The 24,756-nt window shown below is 37.4% G+C and overlaps 4 protein-coding genes across 4 annotated transcripts; 3 read left to right on the top strand and 1 right to left on the bottom strand.

Moving 5' to 3' along the window:
• Positions 1-1,688: 1,688 nt before the first annotated feature.
• Positions 1,689-2,687, top strand: LOC132178237 (uncharacterized). The gene is made up of 2 exons (XM_059590687.1): positions 1,689-2,039; positions 2,307-2,687. Exons 1-2 carry the CDS (start codon positions 1,689-1,691, stop codon positions 2,685-2,687), a joined length of 732 nt encoding a protein of 243 aa, XP_059446670.1.
• Positions 2,688-2,690: 3 nt separating this feature from the next.
• Positions 2,691-3,062, top strand: LOC132178236 (uncharacterized). The gene has a single exon (XM_059590686.1). It carries the CDS (start codon positions 2,691-2,693, stop codon positions 3,060-3,062), a length of 372 nt encoding a protein of 123 aa, XP_059446669.1.
• Positions 3,063-9,367: 6,305 nt separating this feature from the next.
• On the top strand, positions 9,368-17,862 carry LOC132179549 (mitogen-activated protein kinase homolog D5). Its single transcript, XM_059592288.1, has 6 exons — positions 9,368-9,675; positions 9,776-9,905; positions 13,356-13,493; positions 14,911-15,243; positions 15,664-15,844; positions 17,472-17,862. The coding sequence occupies exons 1-6, from the start codon at positions 9,452-9,454 to the stop codon at positions 17,645-17,647; spliced, it is 1,182 nt and encodes a 393-aa protein (XP_059448271.1). The 5' UTR covers positions 9,368-9,451; the 3' UTR covers positions 17,648-17,862.
• A 1,147-nt stretch (positions 17,863-19,009) lies between these two features.
• LOC132179551 (uncharacterized) lies at positions 19,010-24,111 on the bottom strand. The gene is made up of 5 exons (XM_059592289.1): positions 23,824-24,111; positions 22,780-22,881; positions 20,610-20,751; positions 20,488-20,534; positions 19,010-19,449 (listed from the first exon to the last, which is right to left on the bottom strand). Exons 1-5 carry the CDS (start codon positions 23,908-23,910, stop codon positions 19,228-19,230), a joined length of 600 nt encoding a protein of 199 aa, XP_059448272.1. The 5' UTR covers positions 23,911-24,111; the 3' UTR covers positions 19,010-19,227.
• Positions 24,112-24,756: the final 645 nt, after the last annotated feature.

Genomic DNA, 24,756 nt, shown 5'->3' with positions numbered 1-24,756 from the left:
TTGACATTAATATTGGGGCATTAGTTCATTCTATTAATGTCAACAAAATTATTTTGTTGACATTAATTCATTCTATTATGGTAAACTTTTGTGGTAAACTTTTGTTGACACTACACAATCTATTATGGTAAACTTTTGTCTTTCAGGATTTGAACTTTCTCCTCATAAACAATTGTTTTGAGAAATTTTTCTATTACACTGACAAAAATAAAGAAAGTTTTTTAAAATATATGAGCATGTTGATATCTGATTACAGTTGTATTTACTAATTTTGTAAAGAAAAGAATGTTAATAGTTTAATTTTTCATTTAAAAAAGAAAGAGATAAAAAAACAGTTGCAGGAATACTGGAGCACCCAAAAACAAAAATGAACAACAAAAATCAATTAAATTTACAAAAGAAAATGTGTAACTTATATTAAATAAAATTAAGAAAATTCAAATGAAAAATAATATATAAATTAGAATAGAAATTAACGACAAAAAAAAAAGGAAAACAGAAACACATGAAATGAAGAAAAAAAAAACGTAAACAAATGAAAAATACTAATAGAATAAAAAAGAACTATCTTTTTGGTATATTTTTCCCAATTCCAATGAAATCCACAAATATAAGAAAAGGTCTTGGCAAATAGATTTTTTTTTTTTTTTCCAACCATCCTTCACATATATAAAAGTAAAAGAAACTAATTTTAAGACATACAGGAACAAATTACTCAATGAACAACAATAATTATCAACCAAAAATAACAATAAGAAACTCTCTCACTATTATTTCCCGAATTCAATGTAAAATTTACAAAAGAAAAGTAATCATTTGAATAAAATATAATATATAAATTAGAAAAAAGGGGGAACAAAAACAAAAATAGAAGAACATAAGCACCGGAAATAAAGATAAAAAAAAAACGAAAAAAAAATGAAAATACTAATATAATTGAAAATAATTGTTCTAGCAAAAAGAAAACAAAAATTGTAGTATAATTTTTCATTGAGAAACAACGATTGAAAACTCTCTCTCTCTCTCTCTCTCTCTCTCTCTCTCGTCTTTTTCCTGAATTGATTGTGAAATTTACAAAGGAACATTGAGATATAAATAGAAAGTAAGAGAAAAAAAAAAAAGAAAATAAAGGGACAAAAAAAGGAAGAACATAAGCACCGAAAAAAAAAAGAAAGATAAAAAACGAATAAAATGAAAATACTAATATAATTGAAAATAATTGTTCTAGCAAAAAATAAAATAAAATAAAATAAAGAAAAGAACTGTATTATAATTTTTCATTGAGAAATAATGATTGGAAAATTGAAAATAATTATTCTAGCAAAAAATAATAATAATAAAGAAAAGAATTGTACTATCATGTTTTATTGAGAAACAACGATAGGAAACTCTCTCTCTCTCTACCTCTCTCTTGTCACTTTCCTGAATTGAGTTTAAAATTATCAAAGGAACATTGACATATAAATAGAAATTAAGAGAAGCGCCTACAGGATTGGAAGCTTAAGTTCTTATCCCAGGCGGGGAAAGAAATTTTAATAAAGGCCGTGATCCAAGCAATCCCCACCTTTTGTATGGGTGTTTTTCGACTACCGAAGCTTTTATGTAAGGAGATTAATTCTCTTATGGCGAGATTTTTTTGGGGCCACAAAAAAAATGAGACAAAAATCCATTGATTGAGTTGGAGCAAGATGGGGCTATCAAAGACTCAGGGAGGTATGGGCTTTCGGGACCTAGTTTGTTTTAACAAAGCCCTGTTGGCAAAACAAATATGGCGTCTATGGAAAGCACCAGAAAACCTTATTGCACAAATCATGAAGGCCAAGTATTATCCGAATAGCACGGTCCTTGACGCCCCTCTAGGGAACCGGCCTTCGTTCGCGTGGCGGAGTATCCAAGGGGCTAGTGATCTAGTCAAAGATGGCCTTGTGTGGAGAGTGGGAAATGGCAAATCAATCCACATATGGAAGGACAAATGGCTCCCTAGACCGCCTATGTATACGGTGTATTCTCCTCCTTTACTATTTGACCCGAATGCCACAGTCAGCCAGCTTATTGATGTGGACACAAATAGCTGGAATTTTGAATTATTGGAGTGACTGTTCTCTAGAGAAGAGACTAAGTCGATCCTCTCTCTAACTATAAGCTCCACCGACCAAGAAGATAAACTCATTTGGAGAGGAACGGCTAAGGGACTATTTTCTGTGCGTAGTGCTTATCATATTGAAAAGGAGAACGAAACAGCTATATAGGCAGGGGGATCTTCTCAAACCTGACATAGTGAGGTGTGGAGATCAATATGGAGGCAGAACATTTCAAATGCAGAGAAGCATTTTCTCTGGCGAGCCTGTCATGAGAGTTTGCCTACAAAAGCAAACCTCTGTAATCGGAAGGTGACTAGAGACCCTATTTGTCCTGTCTGTGAGCGGGAGGCGGAGACCACCTTCCATGTGCTGTGGCAGTGTCCTGCGGCCCAAGATACTTGGAGTGCGGGGTGCAGAAAATTCCAGAAGAGTTGTTTTGAAGGACCTTTCTTTCTTCCAGTGGTGGAAGGAATGTTGAGGGTTTGTGGCCAACAAGAATTTGCTCTGTTTGCTGGAATTGCCCGTCGTCTTTGGCTCAGGCGTAATGCGCTGATTCATGAAGGGGATTTCCTACATCCAAACATTCTCGTCCAGCAAGCAACCTAGGCAATGGACTCATATAGTTCAGCTCTTGAGAAGACAGTTATGCCGACCAACGTTGATGCCATTTCTTCTTCTTCCCACTGGCAAAATCCTCCTTCTGGGTGGGTAAAGGCCAATTGGGACGCCGGAGTCAATCAACGCACAGGCCGTGTGGGACTTGGTGTCGTCATTCGGGATCACCATGGGAAAATGTGGGTGGCGAGGAGTTTAACGCGATTGGGATTTATGGACCATAGAGCAGCAGAAACTTTAGCTGCTTCCATGGCAGTTAAGCTGGGTACTGAGATGGGGTTCAGAAAGATCCAGCTGGAGGGTGATGCGAAGGTGGAGGAGGTTGACACAAACAAGGATGGGATCGAATGGGGGGAGTTTTTATGAGTTAAGATCATGATTGATCACTACATACCCCTCTCACGTGGATGTATGCTGAAGTTCGATGGAAAGTTGACTTTGATTGGTTTTAAGTATGAACGAATGCCAAAGTTCTGCTTTCACGGTGGGGTAATCTACCATGGTGTAGAGGGTTGTCTGAAAAGAAGCATGATGCGAAACCAGGAGATTACTCAATTTGGCCCATGGATGAGAGCTAGCTCTCCTACCCAGAGAATGGAAAAGAACCATGAAAAGCATGTAGGCTACCCAGAATCCTCCAAGTACGCCCAACCTACATCAAAGGGATGGAAACATGATGATCATCCTGGTAGGGAGGTATGGCCGAAAAAGGAGAACTAGAGAGGCCGGCATGGAAGAACATGGCGGAGGGGTATTTCGGGGAAGCTCGCAATCACAGGCCAAAGAAGGAAAAGACGGGTTTTCAAGCATAAATCATGGGGAAAATTATGATACTTTCCCAACAGATCCTCAGCAAGAAAAGGATTGAGGATTCGTAGGAGTTATGAAGGACCATTTTGAAAAACAGTCAACCACAATTAATGAGATGCGCAATCAACCTATGGATGGTAAGAATCCCGTGGGAATAAAGGTGGGAGCGCAATTTGAAAATTCTCCAAATGGAAAGGTGCAGAAATCTCCAGCTAGATCATGGTATGTAGGGCAGGGTGTTAATAGGGAGTTTTTATCCTAACAGATGGTGGGCTCGGTTGGGAGTTTTAATAGCCCTGGGGGCCCATACTCAAGCCCAGTCTTAGCAGATGTTGAGAAGTCCATTAGGGGAGCCCAAGGGGGGAGCACAACAGTGAAAAGAAAGAACAGAGATGAGGATTCTTACCAGATTGGAGAAACAATTTACAGGCGGAAGAAAAAAGGAATTGAAGGTGATGATATATCATCAGTTTTGGGTAGCAAGGGGATTGATTTAATTATTGGTTCGAGGATGGCGGAGGCAGGTGTCCAACCCCATCGACCGCAATAATCATTATAAGTTGAAACTACCGAGGGCTTGGGAACCTTCAGACAATTCATGAACTTCACCGGATGGTGAAAGAAAAGAAACCCAATTTGGTTTTTATTATGGAAACCAAATTATGTAAGAATAAAATGGAAGTTATTCGGGCGAAACTTGGATTCAATAATATGTTTGTGGTTGAGTGTGTGGGGAAAAGTGGAGGCTTGGCATTGTTTTGGGAGGAGGGATGCAAAGTGGAGGTTCAAAATTATAGTCAGAGACATATAAACGCAATTGTTCATAACAGGGCATTGGAGGCTGACTGGAAATTTATTGGCTTCTACGGACATCCGGATGCTACAAAACGCCATGAGGCTTGGAGTCTTCTAAAAAGGTTGGCTCGGCTGGCCCCGGATCCTTGGGTTTGTATCGGAGACTTTAATGAAGTCTTGACTAAGACAGAAAAATTGTGTGGAAACATACGACAAAGCAATCTCATGCAAGCCTGCCAACAAACTCTTGAGGTATGTGATTTGTCTGATTTAGGTTTTGTTGGACCTAAATTTACCTGGAGTAATTGTCAGGAGGGTATTGCATTTATTAAAGAGCGCCTTGATCGGGGAGTAGCCAATCTTGCATGGAGAAGTTTAGTCCATAACGTTGAAGTAGCTGTGCAAGCCACAATATGCTTCGACCATGCACCTCTAGTTTTAACACTTTCTCGGCCTCATGGTTTAGTTGGGTGAAGACCAAGGTTTTTTTATGAGGCTAGTTGGGCTTTGGAAGAAGGCTACAAAGAGGTCATCAATTCGGCCTAGACATGATTCAACGCATGGTACAAGTTGGGACCACCTTGCTTCAAAACTGGAGGGATGTGTACAAGAATTGAAAAACTAGCAGAGGAAATCGAATGGCAGCGTGCCTGAATCTATATCCAAACTGCAAAGCAGGCTCCTACAACTCTAGGCCAGGGAGGATATGTCGGCCACACAGGAGATAAAAAAAATTCAGACAGAATTACAAGTGCTGCTAGAAAAAGAGGAACTGAACTGTGGTGGCGCCAACGAGTGAAGGAAGAATGGCTCAAAATGGGTGATCAAAACACAAAGTACTATCATGCTTGTGCAAATGCAAAATGGAGACGTAACCATGTGGGGATGATCACAGACGAAAGGAGGCAGAGATGGGAAAATTCAGCAGATGTGGAGGAAGCGTTTGTGGTTTATTTCACCAATCTGTTTACAAAAGGATCGGTCGGTGATCTAAACCCGTGTCTTCAACCCATTGAGTGCAGGGTGACCGATAGCATGAATTTGGAACTAATGAAAAATTTTACTGCAGGGGAGATTGAAATAGCATTGTTCCAAATGGCACCGCTCAAAGCAATGGGACCGAATGGGCTGAATGCATGTTTTTTTTAAAACAATTGGTCCACAATGGGGAAGGAGGTATGTCACATTATTCTTGATATTTTGAATGTCGGCGTGATTCCTCATGACTTAAATTTGACCCATGTAACACTTATCCCCAAATTAAAAAACCCTACAAGTGTCACAGCATTTCGACCTATAAGTTTATGCAATGTATTGTATAAACTTATCTCCAAGGTCTTAGCAAACTGGTTAAAGAATATTTTACCCTTTATTATTGCCCTTACACAAAGTGCATTTATTCACGGGCACCTCATTTCGGATAATGTACTTGCTGCCTATGAAACTCTACATACGATGCATACGGGGATGAGGGGGAAGAAAGGATTTATGGCGGTGAAGCTTGACATGAGCAAAGCGTATGATAGGGTGGAATGGAGTTTTCAAGAGGTGGTGATGAGACAGATGGGGTTTAATGACCCGTGGATTTCCTTTATTATGATGTGTGTTAAATCAATGAAGTACTCGATTATTGTAAATGGAATTCCTTGTGGATTGATCACCCCTTCTAAGGGCATCCGACAAGAAAATCCCATATCACCTTACCTTTTTCTAATGTGCGCAGAAGCTTTAAGTGCTATGATCACCCAGGCAAATAGGGAAGGGTCTTTATCGGGGGTCCCGACTTTGAAAAGAGGTCCGGAGATTAGCCACCTTTTTTTCGCAAATGATAGCTTGTTGTTTTACAAGTCAAATCTGTCCCAACGAAATCATTTGTCCTCCATTTTGCAAATATACGAGATGGCGTTGGAGCAGAAAATGAACACCAACAAGACGGCTATTTTCTTTAGTAGGAACACATCTACTGTTGACAAAAAACAAATACAAGGGCTTGCTGGGATCCCTCGAGGTCAACACAGTAGTATAGTGTGCAAATACGGAATCATTCCCACGAGGATTGCTGAATCTTGTTTAAAATCAATTCCAAAAGTAAACTAAAACAAAGATTGGATTGAGTTGATAATAGTAAAAAGGTATGGCTTTGATATCCACCACTAATTATATTAAGCTTATATATCAATATGCCAATGTTTTGATCAAGTTATGTCTATCTAATGTTTGTCAACCTAAGGGCATGGGTGTATACTCCTTAAGCTATAGATTTTTCTAAGCAACAAGTTAGGCATGGGTGTATACTCTAACTCTTTTCTTTCCTAAAGGATTTAGCATGGTATATACTAAGTTGTTCTTTAGAAAAGCATGTATTCTATGGAAATCGACAAACACATGAGGCATAGGGCATGGGTGTATACTCCCGGATCCCCATGTTGATTAACCCAAGAATCCGGTGTGGATATCTCTTGTTACTTATGTTAAACCCAGGACTCGGTCATCCAAATTGATTTAACTAACTAGTCCATACCACATGCATATGTTGATCAGGCACACACACATGAGGAATTCATGCAAGCAGGTATTAATTAAGTTAAATAGCACAACAAGATCATCACAAAGGCGCAAATATTGAAATATTAACAAAACATAACTAGGGCTTCAATCTAGCCCTCCTAAATAAATTAGCTACACATAGAGTTGATGTTAAACATCTTCATAAAAGAAAATAAAGGAAAAGAATAAACCCGAGACTTGAACTTGAAGAGCTCATATTCTTCTCCTTACAAAGCATACTTATTCTAGAGGCTTAAGGGTCTATTTATAGGCTTTAGAAGTCCTTGCCAAAGTAGTAAACCTAGGGATTTCGTAGGGTTTCAAAACCTATTACAATTGGGAGGTGGAAAACCCTAAAATGAAAAGAATGACAATCTGGCCGCCACTTGATATGTCTCCTACGCACGGGTGCGATCGATCACAACCGTGTGCGCTCGATCGCAGGTCTACGATCGATCCTCTTCTAGCATGCGCTCGATCGCTCCTAGCCTGAATTGTGCTTTGTCTTCTCGATTACTGCGCTTGATCGCAGGTACCCTGTGATCGATCGCAGTGTTAGAGAGCTCCCAATTTTTCATCTTCTCTCTTTTGAGCCCAAATCATCTAGATTTACTTCATTTTCTTCCAAAAGCCTACAAAAGTATGAAAAACACAAAAATGAATTAAAATGACCTAGTTAACCAAAACCAAAGGATTAAAACATGCAAGTTAAGAGCTAAAAATATGAATATTTTAGCACTTATCAGATCCCTGTAAATCAAAATTATGACACTTATCTAGGGCTGCCCACCCTTGTGGTAAGATCACGGACGAGAGCTTTTACAAGCATCAGGGAACGAGTGTGGAAGCGTCTCTAGGATTGGAAGCTTAAATTTTTGTCTCAGGCGGGGAAAGAGATTTTATTGAAGGCAGTGATCCAAGCTAAGCTTACCTATTGCATGAGCGTCTTCCGGCTTCCAAAGGTATTATGTTCGGAAATTAATCCCTTAATGATGAAGGTTTTTTTGGGGCCATAAGGAGAAAGAAAAACTAATTCATTGGATGAGCTGGAGTAAAATGAGTTTTTCAAAGGCTAATGGAGGTATGGGTTTTCGTGATCTAAGGAATTTTAAGAAAGCCCTCTTGGCTAAGCAAATTTGGCACTGTGGAAAACACGAGATGGCTTAATTGCGAAGACTATGAAAGCTATGTACTACCCAAATTGTTCGGTGCTTGATGCTTCTTATGGGAAAAAAACCTTCTTTTGTGTGGCATAGTATACAAAGCTCTAGTGATCTTGTCAGGGAGGGGTTGGTCTGGAGAGTTGGCAATGGGAAAACAATCCGCATTTGGAAGGATCGATGGCTCATTTCCCCGACCACCTATAGGGTGATTTCTTCTCCAAGGAAACTTGATTCTACATCAACTGTGAGCAAACTTATTGATGAGGACACGAAGTGGTGGAATTATGCAATGTTGGAACAAATTTTCTCTAAAGAGGAGATTATTTCTATTTAATCAATTCCGGTGAGTACTACGGATCAAGAGGATGCTCTTATATGGAGGGGGACGGCTAAGGGGTTTTTTCGGTAAGGAGTGTGTATCATATACAAAAGGACCGTAAGATGGTACACAAAGTGAAGGGATCCTCTCGGACTAGAAATAATACAATTTGGAGGAGCATTTGGCAACTCAATATACCAAATGCGGAGAGGCATTTTCTTTGGCGGGCTTGTCACAATTCCTTGCCCACTAGAGCGAATCTGTGCTCTCGCAAGGTTATAATGGACCCTAGCTGCCCGATATGCAAAAGAGAGCCTGAAACGGCTTTTCATACTTTGTGGCAATGTCCTTCGGCGATCGATGTCTGAAGTGTAGGGTGTATTAATTTCCAGAAGAGTTGTTTTGAGGGGCCTGATTTTCTACATGTAGTTGAAGGGATGTTTAGCAAGTGTGATGGAAGGGAATTTCTCCAATTCGTGGGCATAGCCAGACGCATATGGCTTCAGCGAAATGAAGTCATCCACGGTGGGTCTTTTCTAAACCCGTCTACCCTTGTTAAACAAGCTATTCAGGCGACAGAGATTTTTCAAACACTGGCGGAAAGCAGGAAGACTAACCGGGCACCCACTAGAGAACCCATGGCTACTGCATGGAAGGTGCCTCCCCATGGTTGGTTCAACGCCCGTTCCCTCCTTCTCTCACTTTGGAAGCGACGGAGGCTTTCCACGAACTCCAACGATGGTTTCTGAAAGCAATGTAGAATAAAATGTGAGAGTGCGTGTAAGAAGAAGAAGCTCAAATTCAAAAAATAGGTTACAATTTTAAAATTGTGAAACCATTTTACAAAAAGTTTGTATACATTGATGAATGTAATGGGCCTTCTTAGGCCTGCTCTGTTGGTTGTTATTTGGGCTTATAGCCCACACACGTTGCATAACAATAATAACGACACATTAAAACTAACACACAAAAAATTGACACTGTTTTGCAGAGAAGTTTTAGATCCGTTTCAGTAAAAGCATGAAAACGGACGTCATACATACACAACACTTGTACACAATCATTTGTTAGGGCTTTCCATTTATTATTACAGCAAGGCGGAGAGAGTGAAAGAAAGAAAAATGGACGGGGCAGGAGCGCCAGCTCAGCCGGCAGACGCCGAGATGACGGAGGCGCAGCCCGAGGCACAGCAGCATTCGGCGATGGGGGCGGAGAACATATCGGCGACGTTAAGTCACGGGGGGAAGTTTATTCAGTACAACATCTTCGGGAACATCTTCGAGGTCACTGCCAAGTACAAGCCCCCAATCATGCCCATCGGGAAAGGCGCATACGGCATCGTTTGGTCTCTCTCTCTCTCTCTCTCTCTCTCTCTCTCTCTCGCTTGTGAATTTCGCAGCTTTTTCTGATTTTGAGAATTTTTGTATCGGTTTATTTCTGTGTAGCTCCTCGTTGAACTCGGAGACGAACGAGCACGTGGCGATAAAGAAGATCGCGAATGCGTTCGACAACAAGATCGACGCCAAGAGGACTCTCCGGGAGATCAAACTGCTTCGCCACATGGATCATGAAAACGTCAGTGAGTGATTATATTTCTTCTTTAAATGCCATTTTTCGGTGAATTTCACCTTTTTGTTTGTTAATTCATTGAGTTATCGATTCTCTTTTACTGGATTGAAATGTGTTATTCTATACTTGAATTGGCGGATACTGATTAGGGCTTGAGTACTAGTTAATGAGAACAGCAATGTGTTGGTAGACACGTGTTGAAGATTAGGATAAGCTGAAGAGGAAACCCTAAAGAATGGTATCCGTGTGATTAATATGGAGGTAAATCAAACCACATTGAAAGTGAATGTTATTTTTAGGTAGCTTTCCGAATTCGAAATGATTTGTTTGTGTGCATTAATGTTTTTATCCTCTTATAATCCATCGTTCATCCGAGTAGAACTACAGTAAGTGCATCAGCAAGTACAAAGCACAGTCTTTGTCTTGGTTTCTTCCTTGTATACCTTCAGTGTAGTGAGGAATATCCCCCTTTTTTCCTTTTTTAGGCTATCTTTTAAAATATTTGATTCTATCAATCCAAAAATAAGACTCTAATAATGCAAAGTAGAGTCCTCAAATCAAGTTGAACATGATTAATGACACGGGATAATATTTGTCAGATATTCTTCGTTAGCATTTCTGATATGACAAGTTAGGATTACTTATGCTGTGACATTGCGTTGTGGGAAGCTTCTTGAGCAACAGCTCAATAAATGAGCTATAATCATTGTGGCCTAACCAGATGACTCTAACCCATTTCCACTGTTCTTGTTTTTCGATAGGAGTATGAGACCAGATGGTAAAAATTACTGCATGTTTGGTAAAGTCTTTAAGAAGTTGCGTTGTGTTTTGAAAACGTGAAAATTGAGAGAAGTATTTTTGCTAGAGGCTACATTTGAAAAGTACTACCTGTGGGGTTCACAGAAAATCAATTTGTTTGGTAAACTCTTTTTGTGTGTATTTCTTGTAAGTGTTTTCAAAAAAATTTAAAGAAACAAAACCAAACCCACTCTCCTCTGCTGGGGGTAGCCGCGCAGCAACCCCCCTTTCTTCCATGGTGCAGCCACCCTCTCTACTCTGTTGGGGTAGCTATGCGGCCACCTCTCTCTCTCTCTCTTTTATTTTTTTTTTATACATAACAAGCCAGCCTCCCCATCTGAAAAAAAATGATGAATGATAATTTATTAGAAAATGGAGAAAGTCTCATGCAGACGAAAAGTATACAAGAGAAGCAACCACCTTAATGGGGTCTAAAATCTAAAAGCTAATAAGATCTACAAGATTAGAGGAATAGAAATTAGAAACATAAGTTACAACCCAATCTAAGAGGGCACTCAAGGAGGATTTTAGTTGAGGCACATTAGACTCGCTTTCTTCAAAAAGACGATGATTTCTTTATCTCCAAATGTTCCACATTAGTAAAATATGAACCACCCTAAAAAAATTCGGATTCCAATGGACATAAGGGCCGAAATAGTCTATGTAATCTGACATTAATGCCTCTTTGTCCCGAGCTATTGAATAGAGTTCTGGAAATAGGGAATTGAAACTCACTTCTCCACACCACACATCCTGCCAAAAATGAAGGTGAGATCCATCCCCTACTCTATAGGAGACCAAGTTCGAGAAACGCCCTCTGCCATTTCTAATATTCCTCCAAAGACCCACCCCATATGGCACTCAAGTTTCCTCATAACACCAGCCCCCTCTCTGGATCTCATGCTTCTCCACAATCACGTCTCCAAAAGGAATTCTCTTCCTGAGTGAATCTCCAAAGCCTTTACCCAGCAAAGCTTTATTAAACAACATGGGATTTTTCACTCCCAACCCCCTACTAGGAGTTGGGGAGCAAACTGTCTTCCATTTCACTAGATGGATCTTATGCTCTCCATCAAAGCCATCCCAAAGGAAGTTCCTTTGAATGCGCTCCAATCTTCTAGCTATACCAACCTGTAAGTAGAAGAAGGACTAGAAGTACGTAGGTAAGCTGGCAAGCATGCTCTTGATAAGGGTAAGGCTCTACACCTGAAAAAATAAACATGTGTTTTTAAAATATTCCTATAAGGTGTGGGAAGTTTTCTAAAAAGGGTTGTCTTTTTGAAAGAATTTTGTGGTTTATTTTGAAAAGTGTGCTCGTTGTGAGAGCCTTATCTGAAACTCATTCAGTAATTATGTATAAAAAGTGCTTCAATATTTTTATAAGTAATTCAATCTTATTTGAAAGAGCAAATGGGCGCAACCCAAGTACATAGAGAGTATATAAGACAGACACCACTTAAGGGGAGGAGAAAGAACACAAATCCAAAAATTCCTGAAAATTAGAAAAGCAAAAACTACTATTAGCAGTCATCTACCCATAAAGGGATCTGAACATCATATCATTTAATTCTACCACTATTCTCACACATCTTCAAAGTTTCAGAAGTTGTGTTCTCTCCAAATGCACCACATTACACAAAACACAAAGGGGGCCATCCTACAGGCTTCTAATTTGTGGTAGCTACCAAATTGGCTTCTCCAACCCACCAATAACTCCACTATCCATTGGGACATTACCCACTCTACAAAAAAAAAAAAAGAAAAAAAGAAAAATTGAAGCCCACAAGACTGGCTACTTAGCAATGGAGCAACAGATGATCAATGGACTCCCCATTCTTCTTAAACATGCAACACCAATCCATTACTATGACTTGCCAAACGTGGCCTAAAATTTTGAACAAAATCCTCATTATGAATTTTGGGCGTTTTCTATTTTTTCTTAGGTGAACAGATATCATCATTTCATGTAGATGGAACTCATTTGAGTAAGGTCTGTATGACCATTTTGGTTGTTAGGACTGGTGAAACTTTCTCCGTATTTGTAGGCTTGCATACTGCCAATTTAAGTTTGCTAAAGTCTTGAGAAACGCTGACTACTGCATGATTACACTATCTTTGGGCAATTACATGCAAAAATTAATTAACTTTGACTTTTTACCAGTTTGGGAAGATTGTAACACAAAATGTAATAACATGATTCATTAGGTTTACCAAAGGTAATTGTATTTAGTAAGATGGTAGCAATTATGATAGCCTATTCCAAGTTTTTTTTCTGCCATATAATTACATGATGCCGACCATATTTTTTTGTCTTACCTATGCAAATGAGCTCTAGCTCAAATGGCACCTCCTCCCTTGTAAGGACAAGTTGGGGGTGAGGTCATGCCTTCAGGACATGTCGGGTGCATGTATTACTTACCAATTAATTTCTTTTAAAAAAATTGATTCTTGTTTTACCTGTTTAATAAATCATAGCAAGTTTACAATATGGTTGGTAATCATCTTTTTTGCTATTATTTTGGTCATGTCCATTTATTCTCATACGCCCTTCCCCCCAAACCCACCGAAGATGGGGGAAAAAGAACCTCCTGTAAGAGACATCTGAATATGGCTCTGCAAAAGTTCCTTTAATTAATATTGCTTAAATTTGTCTTGCAGGTTGTTGCAATCAGGGATATAATACCACCCCCACAGAGGGATACTTTTAATGATGTCTATATCGCATATGAGCTAATGGACACTGACCTGCACCAAATTATTCGCTCCAATCAAGCATTGTCTGAGGAGCATTGTCAGGTTCTATATCTAAGCATTTAGTTATGTTTAGGTTGCTACTGTGTCTGCTGTATGGATCACTATTTTGTTGCCTGTACTTGGGACACTGCACCCCCCCACCCCTTTTTCACTTAGTGGAATACTCCTTCACTCAAAGAAGCGTTTTTTCTAATATGGCTTGGGGATGGACTGCATTAAATTAGTTTATTAATTTGCTCCTTTAGGGTCATACTTCAAGCAAAAGGAGGGCCACCGTATCCTTTCTTACTTCCCTTAACATTTGCTTCACCTTCATTTCCTTTATTTTTTAATTTTTTTTCTCTTTGGTAAAAATGAATGATATTTTTCTTTATCAGTGTTGTCATTTTCTTCATTATATGTGACATCATTGCACATGAATTGAAAACCTGATGATGCAAAACGAAAGTGGTATCATTCTCAATGAAAAGATTGTTTATAACCTTCTTGAATTGTTCATTAATGAATTTATCAGCTAGCTGGTAAAAAGTCAAAAGAATCAAAGCATGGCCGCGAGGGATTAGAACGCACAACTTTAAATCTTTCTGATGCTGGACGCGACCGTGTCCATTTCTTGTGGTCTTAGATATGCTATGTGAAAACCCATTACTAAAGAACATTAGTACCAAAACAGAATGGTTCTGTTGACAAAAGCCTTATCTGATGATGAGCTTCGAAGGGACTAAAATCTCATCTTGAGTTAGGAGTGGAAAATTTCTTACAGTAACTTCTTGTGTCTGATTAGACCCACATGATACATTACCAATCAAAGTTGCTTGGAAATTTTTAGCACTTTTTTTTTTAATATAAGGACATTAATTCAACTCATGTAAACTGGAAGTGTACTAGAGAAAACACCCAGCAAATCAAGAACAAAAATCTGCATAGCTAGAGACACGGGGTAAGGCAGTAGCAGAGTTTGCACACAAAAAGCTGACCCCATTTTTAGCACATGTAATGGTTAGGTGTTGTCCTCATAGAGATTGGTTGTTAAGAAGGCTGTGGAACCTTAAATATTTCTTTGCCTGTGATAAAGGTGACTGAATTTTTTTTTTTTTTTTTTTAAAGATATCATTAATAGCATAACGCACTCAAGTACACAGAAAGTATACATGAAAAGCCACCTAACTCTAGTGATAAGGTGATTGAATGGTGCAATGCTGCATTAAATCAAGATGAGAAACATCATATGACATGTTTTCTATGCCCAGACTTAGGCTGGTTGTTTTTTCTATTCTTCTTCTTCTTAGTTTTTATTTTTTTATTTTTTTAAACTATGGCATTGGCATGTTCAACTTTAAAAGTTTCTTGCTTCTTTCTTTTCCTTTTGTGTCTTCCACTTTTTATTTTGATTTTCAAAGTTCACCATATCTATCAGCCACGGATTATAGTAACTGCTACTGTTCAATGTTTTATGCAGTATTTCCTGTATCAGATCCTCCGTGGACTGAAATACATACATTCTGCAAATGTGCTGCACAGGGACTTAAAACCCAGCAATCTTCTTTTAAATGCCAATTGTGACTTAAAAATATGTGATTTTGGACTAGCTCGTGTCACCTCCGAAACTGATTTTATGACAGAATATGTCGTCACAAGATGGTACCGTGCACCAGAGCTGTTATTGAACTCTTCAGATTACACTGCAGCTATTGATGTATGGTCAGTTGGTTGTATTTTCATGGAATTGATGGATCGAAAGCCCTTATTTCCTGGCAGAGATCACGTGCACCAGCTACGTTTGCTTATGGAGGTAATCCTATGTGCCTCATTTATAGTGTTATATTGTTAGTTTCTAGAAGAATTAGGATCATTAGAAATCTGGTAATTCCAACTACAATTTCTCTTATACTTGTTGCTTTTAATTCAAGAAGACCCGGTAATTTTCCTTAATCTTTTCTTAAGGCTTAAAAGTTTTATATAAATTGTACACTAAATTTGGCACTGACGAAATTGTGGTTGCATTTTTAGAGTCTTTGTACAGCATTCCTTTGATGGCATTCTTCCACCCCACCTTTTATTGAACCGCATACTTTTTCAAATGCATGTAATCATAAGTATGAAATGTTTACATCTTCATGTGCATATGAAAATGCATAATCCGATCTTCATGCTCTTACAAAACAAACATATGATCATGTGTCAGTACAATTAATGGCACTAAATCTTGCAGCTGATTGGCACCCCATCAGAGTCTGACTTCGGATTCTTAAATGAAAATGCTAAACGATATATTCGGCAACTCCCACTTCACCGTCGGCAGTCCTTCACTGAAAAGTTTCCACATGTTCATCCCGCAGCTATTGATCTTGTTGAAAAGATGTTAACATTTGATCCCAGACAGAGGATTACGGGTGAGTTTATGTTCCTAATGTTGTGTGCATAAAAATACAAGTCTCAACTCAAATCAACTAAGCCTTGCATTATGCTACTAGTCTAATTGTAAAAGTCATACCACATATTTTTACCTTTTTCTATGCTGTATTGGCTGGGATAACTTTTTTGTGTTTTCCAATTTTTTTATTCCTTAGCTCCATTTTTTGTTTTTGCCATTCCAAGTTGTTTGAAGGAACATCGTGTAAGCCATCAAGAACCTTTCGAATGACAGCTTTGATTCAAAAGAATTTTAAAAGGCCAATCACATATGTTAGAAGTCTTTTCATCATTTTTATTTTTAACTTAAGTCACACGAGAAGGAAAAATAATTTTTTTTGTTAATGTTAAATGAATTGTTAGAAACATTCAACTATAGGTTGTTAGTTTCTGTTTGGTCAATTCTTTGGGATCCATTGCCTCTACAAATGGAACAGACAAAAAGATAGAATTAGACCTATTCCCAAAATTGACCTTTTGGATGTTCCTCACCAATCGTGTTCCCTTCCATTGTGAGGCTGAGAACTGCTTCTAGTTCTCTTATCATAGTTTTATTTTATTTATTATAGTATATTAATTTTAAGTTCAAAATATTGCATAAATTTCTTTGTACGTGTATATAGATGTATTATCTAAGTATATTATGGACATGTTTGACCAAAAAAAAATGTTAATAGGTTTTTTGACATATTACATCAATATGCCAGTCTGTTGTGCATTTGATAATACCGTATTTGTTTAAATGTATGGATTGGCTTGACTTAGGCATCTCACTTTGTTTAGGCTAATTAAGGTTTTCTAAAGCTTTTTAACGTTTTTGGTTTGAGATATCTTAGTCTCTGTGGTGTTCTTACTTATGAAAGTGCTGCGGTATATGCCAATAAATCCATAACCGACTCATAAGGTTATGACGTTTTGTTGACTATATATAGGAGACATGCCTTCTGACCAACGGTGTTAATATTAGGAAAATCAAGGCCTGTGACAATAGTTGGTGAAATTTATGTGTAAAAAATTCAGCAATTCGAAAGGACTAGTTTTCTCAGGAATGCCCAATCTAACATCATTCCCATTTGTCTCATGACCCCAAATACCATGGTAAGCAACATTAAGGAGATATTAGATGCTGGTGGGTGACTCATTAAGGATATATCAGATGCTGCACATCATTGATGTATCTGCCACATTGTTGGACACGTCCCAAGGGATGCATCAAGATCCCTAATTATATATGATCCCACTTGGAAAATATCTTATTTTCCTTTGAAAATTTTAGGGAGACATCTGAAACAAAGACTCAAAGTTCAATTTCATTCCAAGTTCAACCATAGTTATTTTCAATAATCTTTTGATGCTGTATGCAAATCTTGCCATTCGGAATATTCATATTCATACAGGACTTGATCTTTTGCCATGGTTTTTGCGCTTTATAAGGGTTTTGCACATAAATCTGGCATGAGAACCTTGTCCATTGTGTCCATGGCACTATTTTTCTGAATGACTCATTAAATCCGTGGAAGTTTTGTGCTTGCCGCTGTAAGAGTGTTTGTTTAATCATTTATTTGCAAGGTTAAGAACTCTGACATGTAATTTTCTGTTTCCCGACAGTTGAAGACGCATTGGCTCATCCCTACTTAACATCACTGCACGATATCAGTGATGAGCCTGTTTGCACGACTCCCTTCAGCTTTGACTTTGAGCAGCATGCACTGACTGAGGAACAGATGAAGGAGTTGATCTACCGAGAGGCTCTTGCATTTAACCCCGAGTATCAACACCAGTAAGGAGTGAGTGATGCAGTGGGGATTTGATCAAAAAGTTTGGTCACTGGGTGATTGATTTCTTCATGTATATATGTTCCATTCCAAACTGGGTGGCTCTGGAGTTTATTTTTTAATGGGCAGAATTCAGGGACTGGAACAATTGTAATGATGTTTGTATCGGCTCTTTTCCACTTCATGGTTGAGAAATTTATTGGATCGAGCCAACTTCCGGTGTCTCTCGTTGGTTTTTTTGACCTTTTCCAAGAATATGTGCACATTTTCATTTCCAAACGTCACTTACCCAAATTTTGATTATGGTTTGCATCTTAGCTTATATTTTCGAATGAAGCTTTGACATGTTACAAGTTTACAATTACTGCAAATAGGGCTGTAATTGAAGCGAGTCTAAACGTTCATTTAATTTTATGTTGAACGCGAACCGAGTTCGAATTTATTACCGAGCAAGATAATTTGTTCAAGCTTGGCTCATTTATTTTTTGAGCAAACTTGAGCTTCTTTTAATGAGTTGCTCAGTTAATTTATTCATTCTTTATATAAAATAATTTTTTTTTTTTCTTTTTTTTGGGTAAATCCATACAAATGCTTAGTTAGTTAATTATAAACGTATGTTTTATAGTATATATATAGATTTATTATGCACACATGTTTATACATATACACACACATATCTATGTCAAGACTTACATTAACAATAATTCAAACTATATTTATTATATTAGTAAGAGAATTCCCCTTTACTTAAAATGTTTTAATTATGAAATTAAAATAATACTGTAAAAGTAATAAAAATGAAATTATATGAGTTTATACAAGCTTATGTGAGTAGAAGTCGAAAATATAACTCATTTAATAATCAAATCTAATTTTAAGCGACACATTTATTAAACAAACCAAATTCAAATAGAATTTATACAAGCGGATTGTCGAACAGAGTGGTTCATTTACAGCCCTAACCTAACTGCAACTGTCACAATAAGCTTCTGCTCTTCTTTATTCCTACGCACGTTTATCAGCAATATCTAAAGAGAGTTTTATGCTAAAATTGGAGTGGCGTAGTCAATTGCAACTTCTAAAAAATCAGGGAAGAATAAATATATAAACAAAAGCATGACAGTGACCGTGAGAGGGGGAAAATGATCCTCTCCAGTTCAAATGAACAGAAGAGTATCTAGTTAGTTATACATGAAGAGTATTTTTGTCTTTTCACTTTTTTAGAGGACAAAAATACATCTTCACTATAACTAACTGAATGTTCTCCTTTTGAACTAGAGAGATCCTAATTAGTGAGAGAGAGAGCCTTGAGCCCATGACTAAAATTTTCCTCCTCTTAAAGTTCTATAAAATTCTTTGCATGAACTCACGTTACAAAGTTCATTATACTGGATAACTCTAAACAAATTAATACATGAAATTTCTCTTTTTAAAAAGAGAAATATTATCAAAGAGAGCTCAACAAACCAGAAAGGGAAGAAACAAATCGTTCCATATTTGCTAAGAGCTAGTCAAGAAAGAACAAATTCATTTCCTATGGTAGGAACAGATTTTTTGCAAGTACACAACAAAATCTTCAACAAATGTAATTAGGTCTTTACACTCTCGAAGAATCTTGAAAGTGGCACAGGACCATCAGCCTCTTCATCATCACTGCTAGAGGGCTTGGTTCTTGACTTCTGCTTCTTTTCCTTCTTTGTTCTCCTAGACCTAGATTTAGATCTTCTTGATTCTCTCTCATCTTCATCACTACTGGATGAATCTGAGGATGAACTTGAGGAGATTGACCCAGAAGATCTCCTCCTTGAATGCTGCAATGGCAAATGAGAAAGGGTTCAGATATTCACAGTTTTAAACAAACTCTAACAATTGAGTTGCATGACTATGATCAAGTAATTCAGAGACAGGACACCTATAAAATAGCCTTGTGCAAATTTTAATAGCTCATTTTTGTATTCCAGCAAATCTACACATAAATTTTAAATTTTAAATTCTGGTTTTAACTTATGTGAACTCCATGCAAGTTCACATGGGTTTGAAGCCACACCACACAATTGAAGGCAAAATCATATTTTAAAAACTTTAATTTCATATAAATTGCTTGCTTCCAAGGTGAAACGAAGAAGCTTAGAACTATGATAGCTGCAGATCAGTTTTAACTATGATCACTAAAGATCAGTTTTGATTATTTTGTATCAATAAATAAAAGATGTATAGGTGAAGACATGCATCTCAGGAGTTTGGCAATGGGAAGCAACCCAGAGAGAGCATCATTAAAGCAACCAAAAAGAGAAGAGGAAAGGAAGAGAAAATGCATCTATCCACCGGTGCCTCTGATTTACGACAAATTCATCGGTTCTCTTCAATGCTCCCCTTCTCTCTAACCAAATTAGTTTCTCTCTCAAGAAGAGAAACGGGTGAGCAATGGGGGACTTGGGGAAATTCAATTTTAAGCCCACCAGAAACAGCATATGCATTTAAGTTCTAATGGAGGAACTCATCTCAATAAGGCATGTCATAACAGACATCCAGAACGACAGAAGTTATTATAAATGGACAAGTAAGATTCTAGTTCAATTTTCAAGCATCCCTGGAAATCTACTTATAGACTAACATTATGAATGGTCCAACAGGTGCAATCTTAACCGGATGTTATAAACAAAAGATAGTTCACTCATTATGGTAACTAATTCAGATAAGGGGGTGGTTACCCTGTGTTTACATTTTCATGGGAACAATGGTCAAGTAACATCAAATCTAGCATCACCTTCCTTATTTCATGTAAGAAATTTCTTTTCTAGAATGTACAAGTCTTGAATCTTTTTAACAATTTAAGGAATCATAGGCACCTTTCGCTTTCTGCTGCTCCGTTTCTTCAAATCTTTGTCCTTCTTATCTGCAGGGACACTATCACCTTCAGTGTTTTTTCGATGGGATGGTCAAAGTTCTTTCTGTAATTTATTGCACATACCTTTTTTGTGATTAGATTTACTACCGGAGTGGTTTTTTCCATGGCCAAGCTTGTGTGCCCTTTCAGCATCCAGCTGAGCTCTGTACTCCCTCATCATTCTATCTTTATCTGCTTCCAGTTCCCCTTTTCTCATTTCATCCTCCTAGTAGATCAAGAACACACCAAATGATAGAAACTCATTTCAGAATGGAACATAGTAAAAATGTGCAAGTTCAACAGTAGAAACATTAGCAGTTTAGCACATATATAGGAGGCATGCATGCAGAGAGTAAAACAATATATGAACATGATGATGTGCTCAGCATAATATACAACAAAATTCATTACTCAAGGGAAATTTAACTAAATTATGTGTGTTGATAATAACCAAACTATCAAGCATTTAAAGTTTTCAAGAAAGAAGCCTTCACATCAAGTAAATAGCATTCAACCCCCTTAAATGACCAGCCGTTTCCCTCCAACAAAATAAACCAGCCTCACATGAACATGATGAAGTGCTAAGCATTATACAAAAGTCATTACTCAAACGATGTTTAGCTAAATTATGTGAGAGTATGTGCATGTACGTGTGTGTCTGAGGGCGTGTTGATAATAGCCAAACTATAAAGCATTCAAAGTACTCAAGAAATAAGCCTTGAGATCAAGCAAAGAGCATTCAACCCCCTCAAATAACCATCTGTTCTCTCCAACAAAATGCGCCAAATCAAACATAAACCAGCCTCCCAAATTAAAATATGAACCGTAAAAAATTTGGATGATTTGTGACATCCACTTTACCAATTTCCCCAAGAAGACCGGAACACTGTGTTGCAATTTCTTCATTGATCTCATCATCCATTACCTCAGTTAAGGAAATAAAAACTCCTCCTTCTCACAAAGTTCGCAGACATCCCTGCTTGAGTCACTTTACGTTTTAAACTCATGGCTTGAACTCATTGCTTCTATGGCCAACATTTTACTGATTTTAGTTAATGCAAATTTTTTTGTTGGAATAGGTTCAACATAGAATGTGTGGTTTTCATCACATCATTTAGGGGAGATGCGAAATGTGTCACTCGTAATGGGACAAAGAAAACCATTACTTCACCTCTTTCTTGGACCCTTGGGAAGAACACAGTGACAAGTTCTTTTTCTTGTCTTGCCCAAAAAACATTCTTCATTCACATTGGAGAAAGCCTCTACGGTTTACACATAGGGCCAGCACATTGCAGCTTATATATTGTGACACTCTTGTTAAAGAATATATCAAATGATCCATACCCGCACCAACATGATATTTATCTTTAATTTTTTTCATAAGTAAATAATCATTTTTTATTTTTCAAATTTGGTACCTCAGCTATGATATTCACTCCTTGATTGCACTATAGCGGCAATGGAGACAAAGATTTCAAATATACTCATTCTATCATTCTTGGGCTGATAATTTCACATTAGTAAGAAAAGACTTTTCTTAAGCACATCCATGTATTTCTATTGTTCAAATGATGTTCTTGTTTACATTTCTTTCCTGAAAGGAAAAATAAAATATCACAAACTAAAAACCTTAGAAACAAAATGGTAAACCACAAAAATCATATTCCAAATTCACCATTTTGAATCCTCATATTTGTGAGAATCAGAATATTTACATGATAATGACAAGGCGCTTTATACTGTTTGGCCATTTCAACATGTATAGACAAACTACACCAAACAGTTATGTAGCAGTTCAGGCTTCTTAAAGTTCTAATAGATATGGCAAACTCCATGGTTCCATAAAATGCATAATTCATTGGCTAGGTGGCGAGAGGTATCACTTTACCTTCAACTTCACTTCATAATCAATATATAAATTCCATCATTAAAAGAACAGGACAAAATACAAAATAAATATTTTCTGCAAGTGTCCATATACATTTTTTTTTTAATAAGTAATCGATAAGAATCATTAAAAGCGTAAAGACACCCTTTAGTACACAGGAAATAGACAAGAGGGCGTGAGTGCATGTATATGAATACACATGTATATGAACAAGTGAATGCATGTGAGTATGTGTGATTTAACATAAAATACAAAGAAAGTGAGTTGCATGAACGTGGGACACAATAAAACACACTGAAGAAACAGATGAAAACACTTGCACACTCGCTATAAAGATTAGCAAATTAGCTATGTCCAACAGATTACCTTCTGCTTCTTTTTGTACTCTTCCCAGGTGATAGTGTGAGTAGTATTGAGACTGGCCAACCGGGCAGCATGCCACTCTGGTGAATGAAATGAACCATCCACCTGCGACTGTTCTCATCAGTTGCACTCCAGGAATATAAAACATCAAACAAACAACTACTATACTGGATTATCAGATCAAATTTTCTGATCTACAGAAAGACAAACATTGCTGAAGACCTCACTATCATTTAATCGAGAGAGCCATTCGAGTTAATTAATAAAATTCAAGAAATGTCCCACAAATCGACATGGTTTGGCATCAACAAGAAGCTCTTCTGTAAATCCTCTAGATTTATGGAATTGATAATCATGCATATAGAGTCAGAAAAAGATTTTCTGGTGGGACACAACAGCGAATCCAATCTTTCAACACACTGAATACTACTAGAGGTAAGGGTAATCTAGTTACGCCATATGTTTTATGCTACTTTAAGGCTATCAACCTCCACTAATATTCAACATGGATGCATTACAATGTAAAAAGAGTGATCAATCTTAAAATACACAGGTGAAAACCCCACTGCCTACAGAACGGTAAAAATCCAGGTCATTACAACAGTCGTATTATATTTGCTCTTCTTCTTTTTTATTTTTACTCTTTCAAACTTTTAGTGCAAGATGTTAGAGCTATCCTCATGCTTCTATCTTTATAAGAGGAGGACGGTGACCTAAAGAATTCAAATAAGTATTTTGATTCACCAATCAACACTTCTGGCTTTCACTCTATCAAATAAAATTAAGAACCATGAAATCATTAACTCTTCACAATTCAAACCGCAAACTTCAAAGCCCAGGAAATCTTATGCACCATCATCAATACTGTACGATTCCATAAAAGAACCCCAGATTTGCATAACAAACACTAAGCAATTAACCACAAGCATGAAATTCAAGTACTTGATAAATGACACAAATTAACAAACCGCTGTGACAAACAAAGGAAAGAATGAAATTTAAGAGTGATAAATTCAATAAGCAATGGTAGTATGGAAGGGTACAAACCATGCCGTCTTCAACCTCATCAGGCCCAGCAGAGCTAGAGCCCAGCCTGGCTCTCTGCATAGCTTTGTAAGCTTGATTTTTACCCATTTTAAGAGACACCCAGATGAGAAACCAAGCAATAAAATCAAAGAGATAAAGAACCCAGAAAGAAGAATGAGAGGAAATAGGTGAAAAATAGTTGATTATAGCGTTAACGGTCGAGGACCCATGTAGAGGAAGAGAAAATATAGGGCGTGTGAAGGACTAGCAGAAAGAAAAGATGTTGGTTTGGGGTTGAGGAAGGTTTTTTGCAAAGGGCTACGAAAAGGTGAGGCTGTGACGGAGAGGTTGTTTTGGGTTGGGTGAGATCGGTAGCACGTGGGCTCGAGCCGGTCCATGACGTGTCAGAGCGAGACATGTTCAGAGTGGAAGAAGTCAAAACGAATGGTCTAAATCATAAGACTGCATTAATTAAGCTTTTAAAATTAATTTATCAAACTAATTGCACGGATCAACGCAATCCATGCAGGTAATTGGAAGCTTATGGAGGGAATTTATTTTACCATTTAATTTATATTAAATTGTATAATAATTTACTAAATATTATTACACTTAACATGAAGCTTCAATGAATGCTCTTAATCATTTGGATGGTTTGATTATGCAATATATATATATATATATTAAAAAAAAAAAAAACATGAATTCTTTCCATATAGGTAGGATTTAGATTCCTTCGAATTTTCTTAAAATTTGAGATTCTCAAATTCATAAATGTCAGTCGTTCATCTTATCTAAGCGTCTAAAATAAGCCATGTTTCAGTATTTAATTAATGAGAAAATATAACTTATTAAATTTGAAAAATGAACCTCTCTATTTCAAATTCCCTCAATTTTCTCCCGTTAGTGCATACATGGCTTATTTTAGACGCTTAAATGAGATGAACAGCTGAA

The sequence above is a fragment of the Corylus avellana genome, chromosome ca4, assembly GCF_901000735.1.
Source record: "Corylus avellana chromosome ca4, CavTom2PMs-1.0".
Lineage (NCBI taxonomy): Eukaryota > Viridiplantae > Streptophyta > Magnoliopsida > Fagales > Betulaceae > Corylus > Corylus avellana.
The sequence above is the reverse complement of the archived record's forward strand: the minus strand, read 5'-3'. Positions and strand labels throughout refer to the sequence as shown.

Bases quoted from the DNA above. Each gene is read 5' to 3' on its own strand.
- LOC132178237 (XM_059590687.1), top strand. From the start codon at position 1,689: ATGGGGCTATCAAAGACTCAGGGAGGTATGGGCTTTCGGGACCTAGTT. The intron at 2,040-2,306 runs GTCAGCCAGCTT...ATATGGAGGCAG, and splicing joins TATTTGACCCGAATGCCACA to AACATTTCAAATGCAGAGAA.
- LOC132178236 (XM_059590686.1), top strand. From the start codon at position 2,691: ATGGACTCATATAGTTCAGCTCTTGAGAAGACAGTTATGCCGACCAAC.
- LOC132179549 (XM_059592288.1), top strand. From the start codon at position 9,452: ATGGACGGGGCAGGAGCGCCAGCTCAGCCGGCAGACGCCGAGATGACG. The intron at 9,906-13,355 runs GTCAGTGAGTGA...TTTGTCTTGCAG, and splicing joins GCCACATGGATCATGAAAAC to GTTGTTGCAATCAGGGATAT. The intron at 15,845-17,471 runs GTGAGTTTATGT...GTTTCCCGACAG, and splicing joins TCCCAGACAGAGGATTACGG to TTGAAGACGCATTGGCTCAT.
- LOC132179551 (XM_059592289.1), bottom strand. From the start codon at position 23,910: ATGGGTAAAAATCAAGCTTACAAAGCTATGCAGAGAGCCAGGCTGGGC. The intron at 20,752-22,779 runs GTAATCTGTTGG...TTGATCTACTAG, and splicing joins AGTACAAAAAGAAGCAGAAG to GAGGATGAAATGAGAAAAGG. The intron at 20,535-20,609 runs GTATGTGCAATA...GTGTCCCTGCAG, and splicing joins TAAATCTAATCACAAAAAAG to ATAAGAAGGACAAAGATTTG.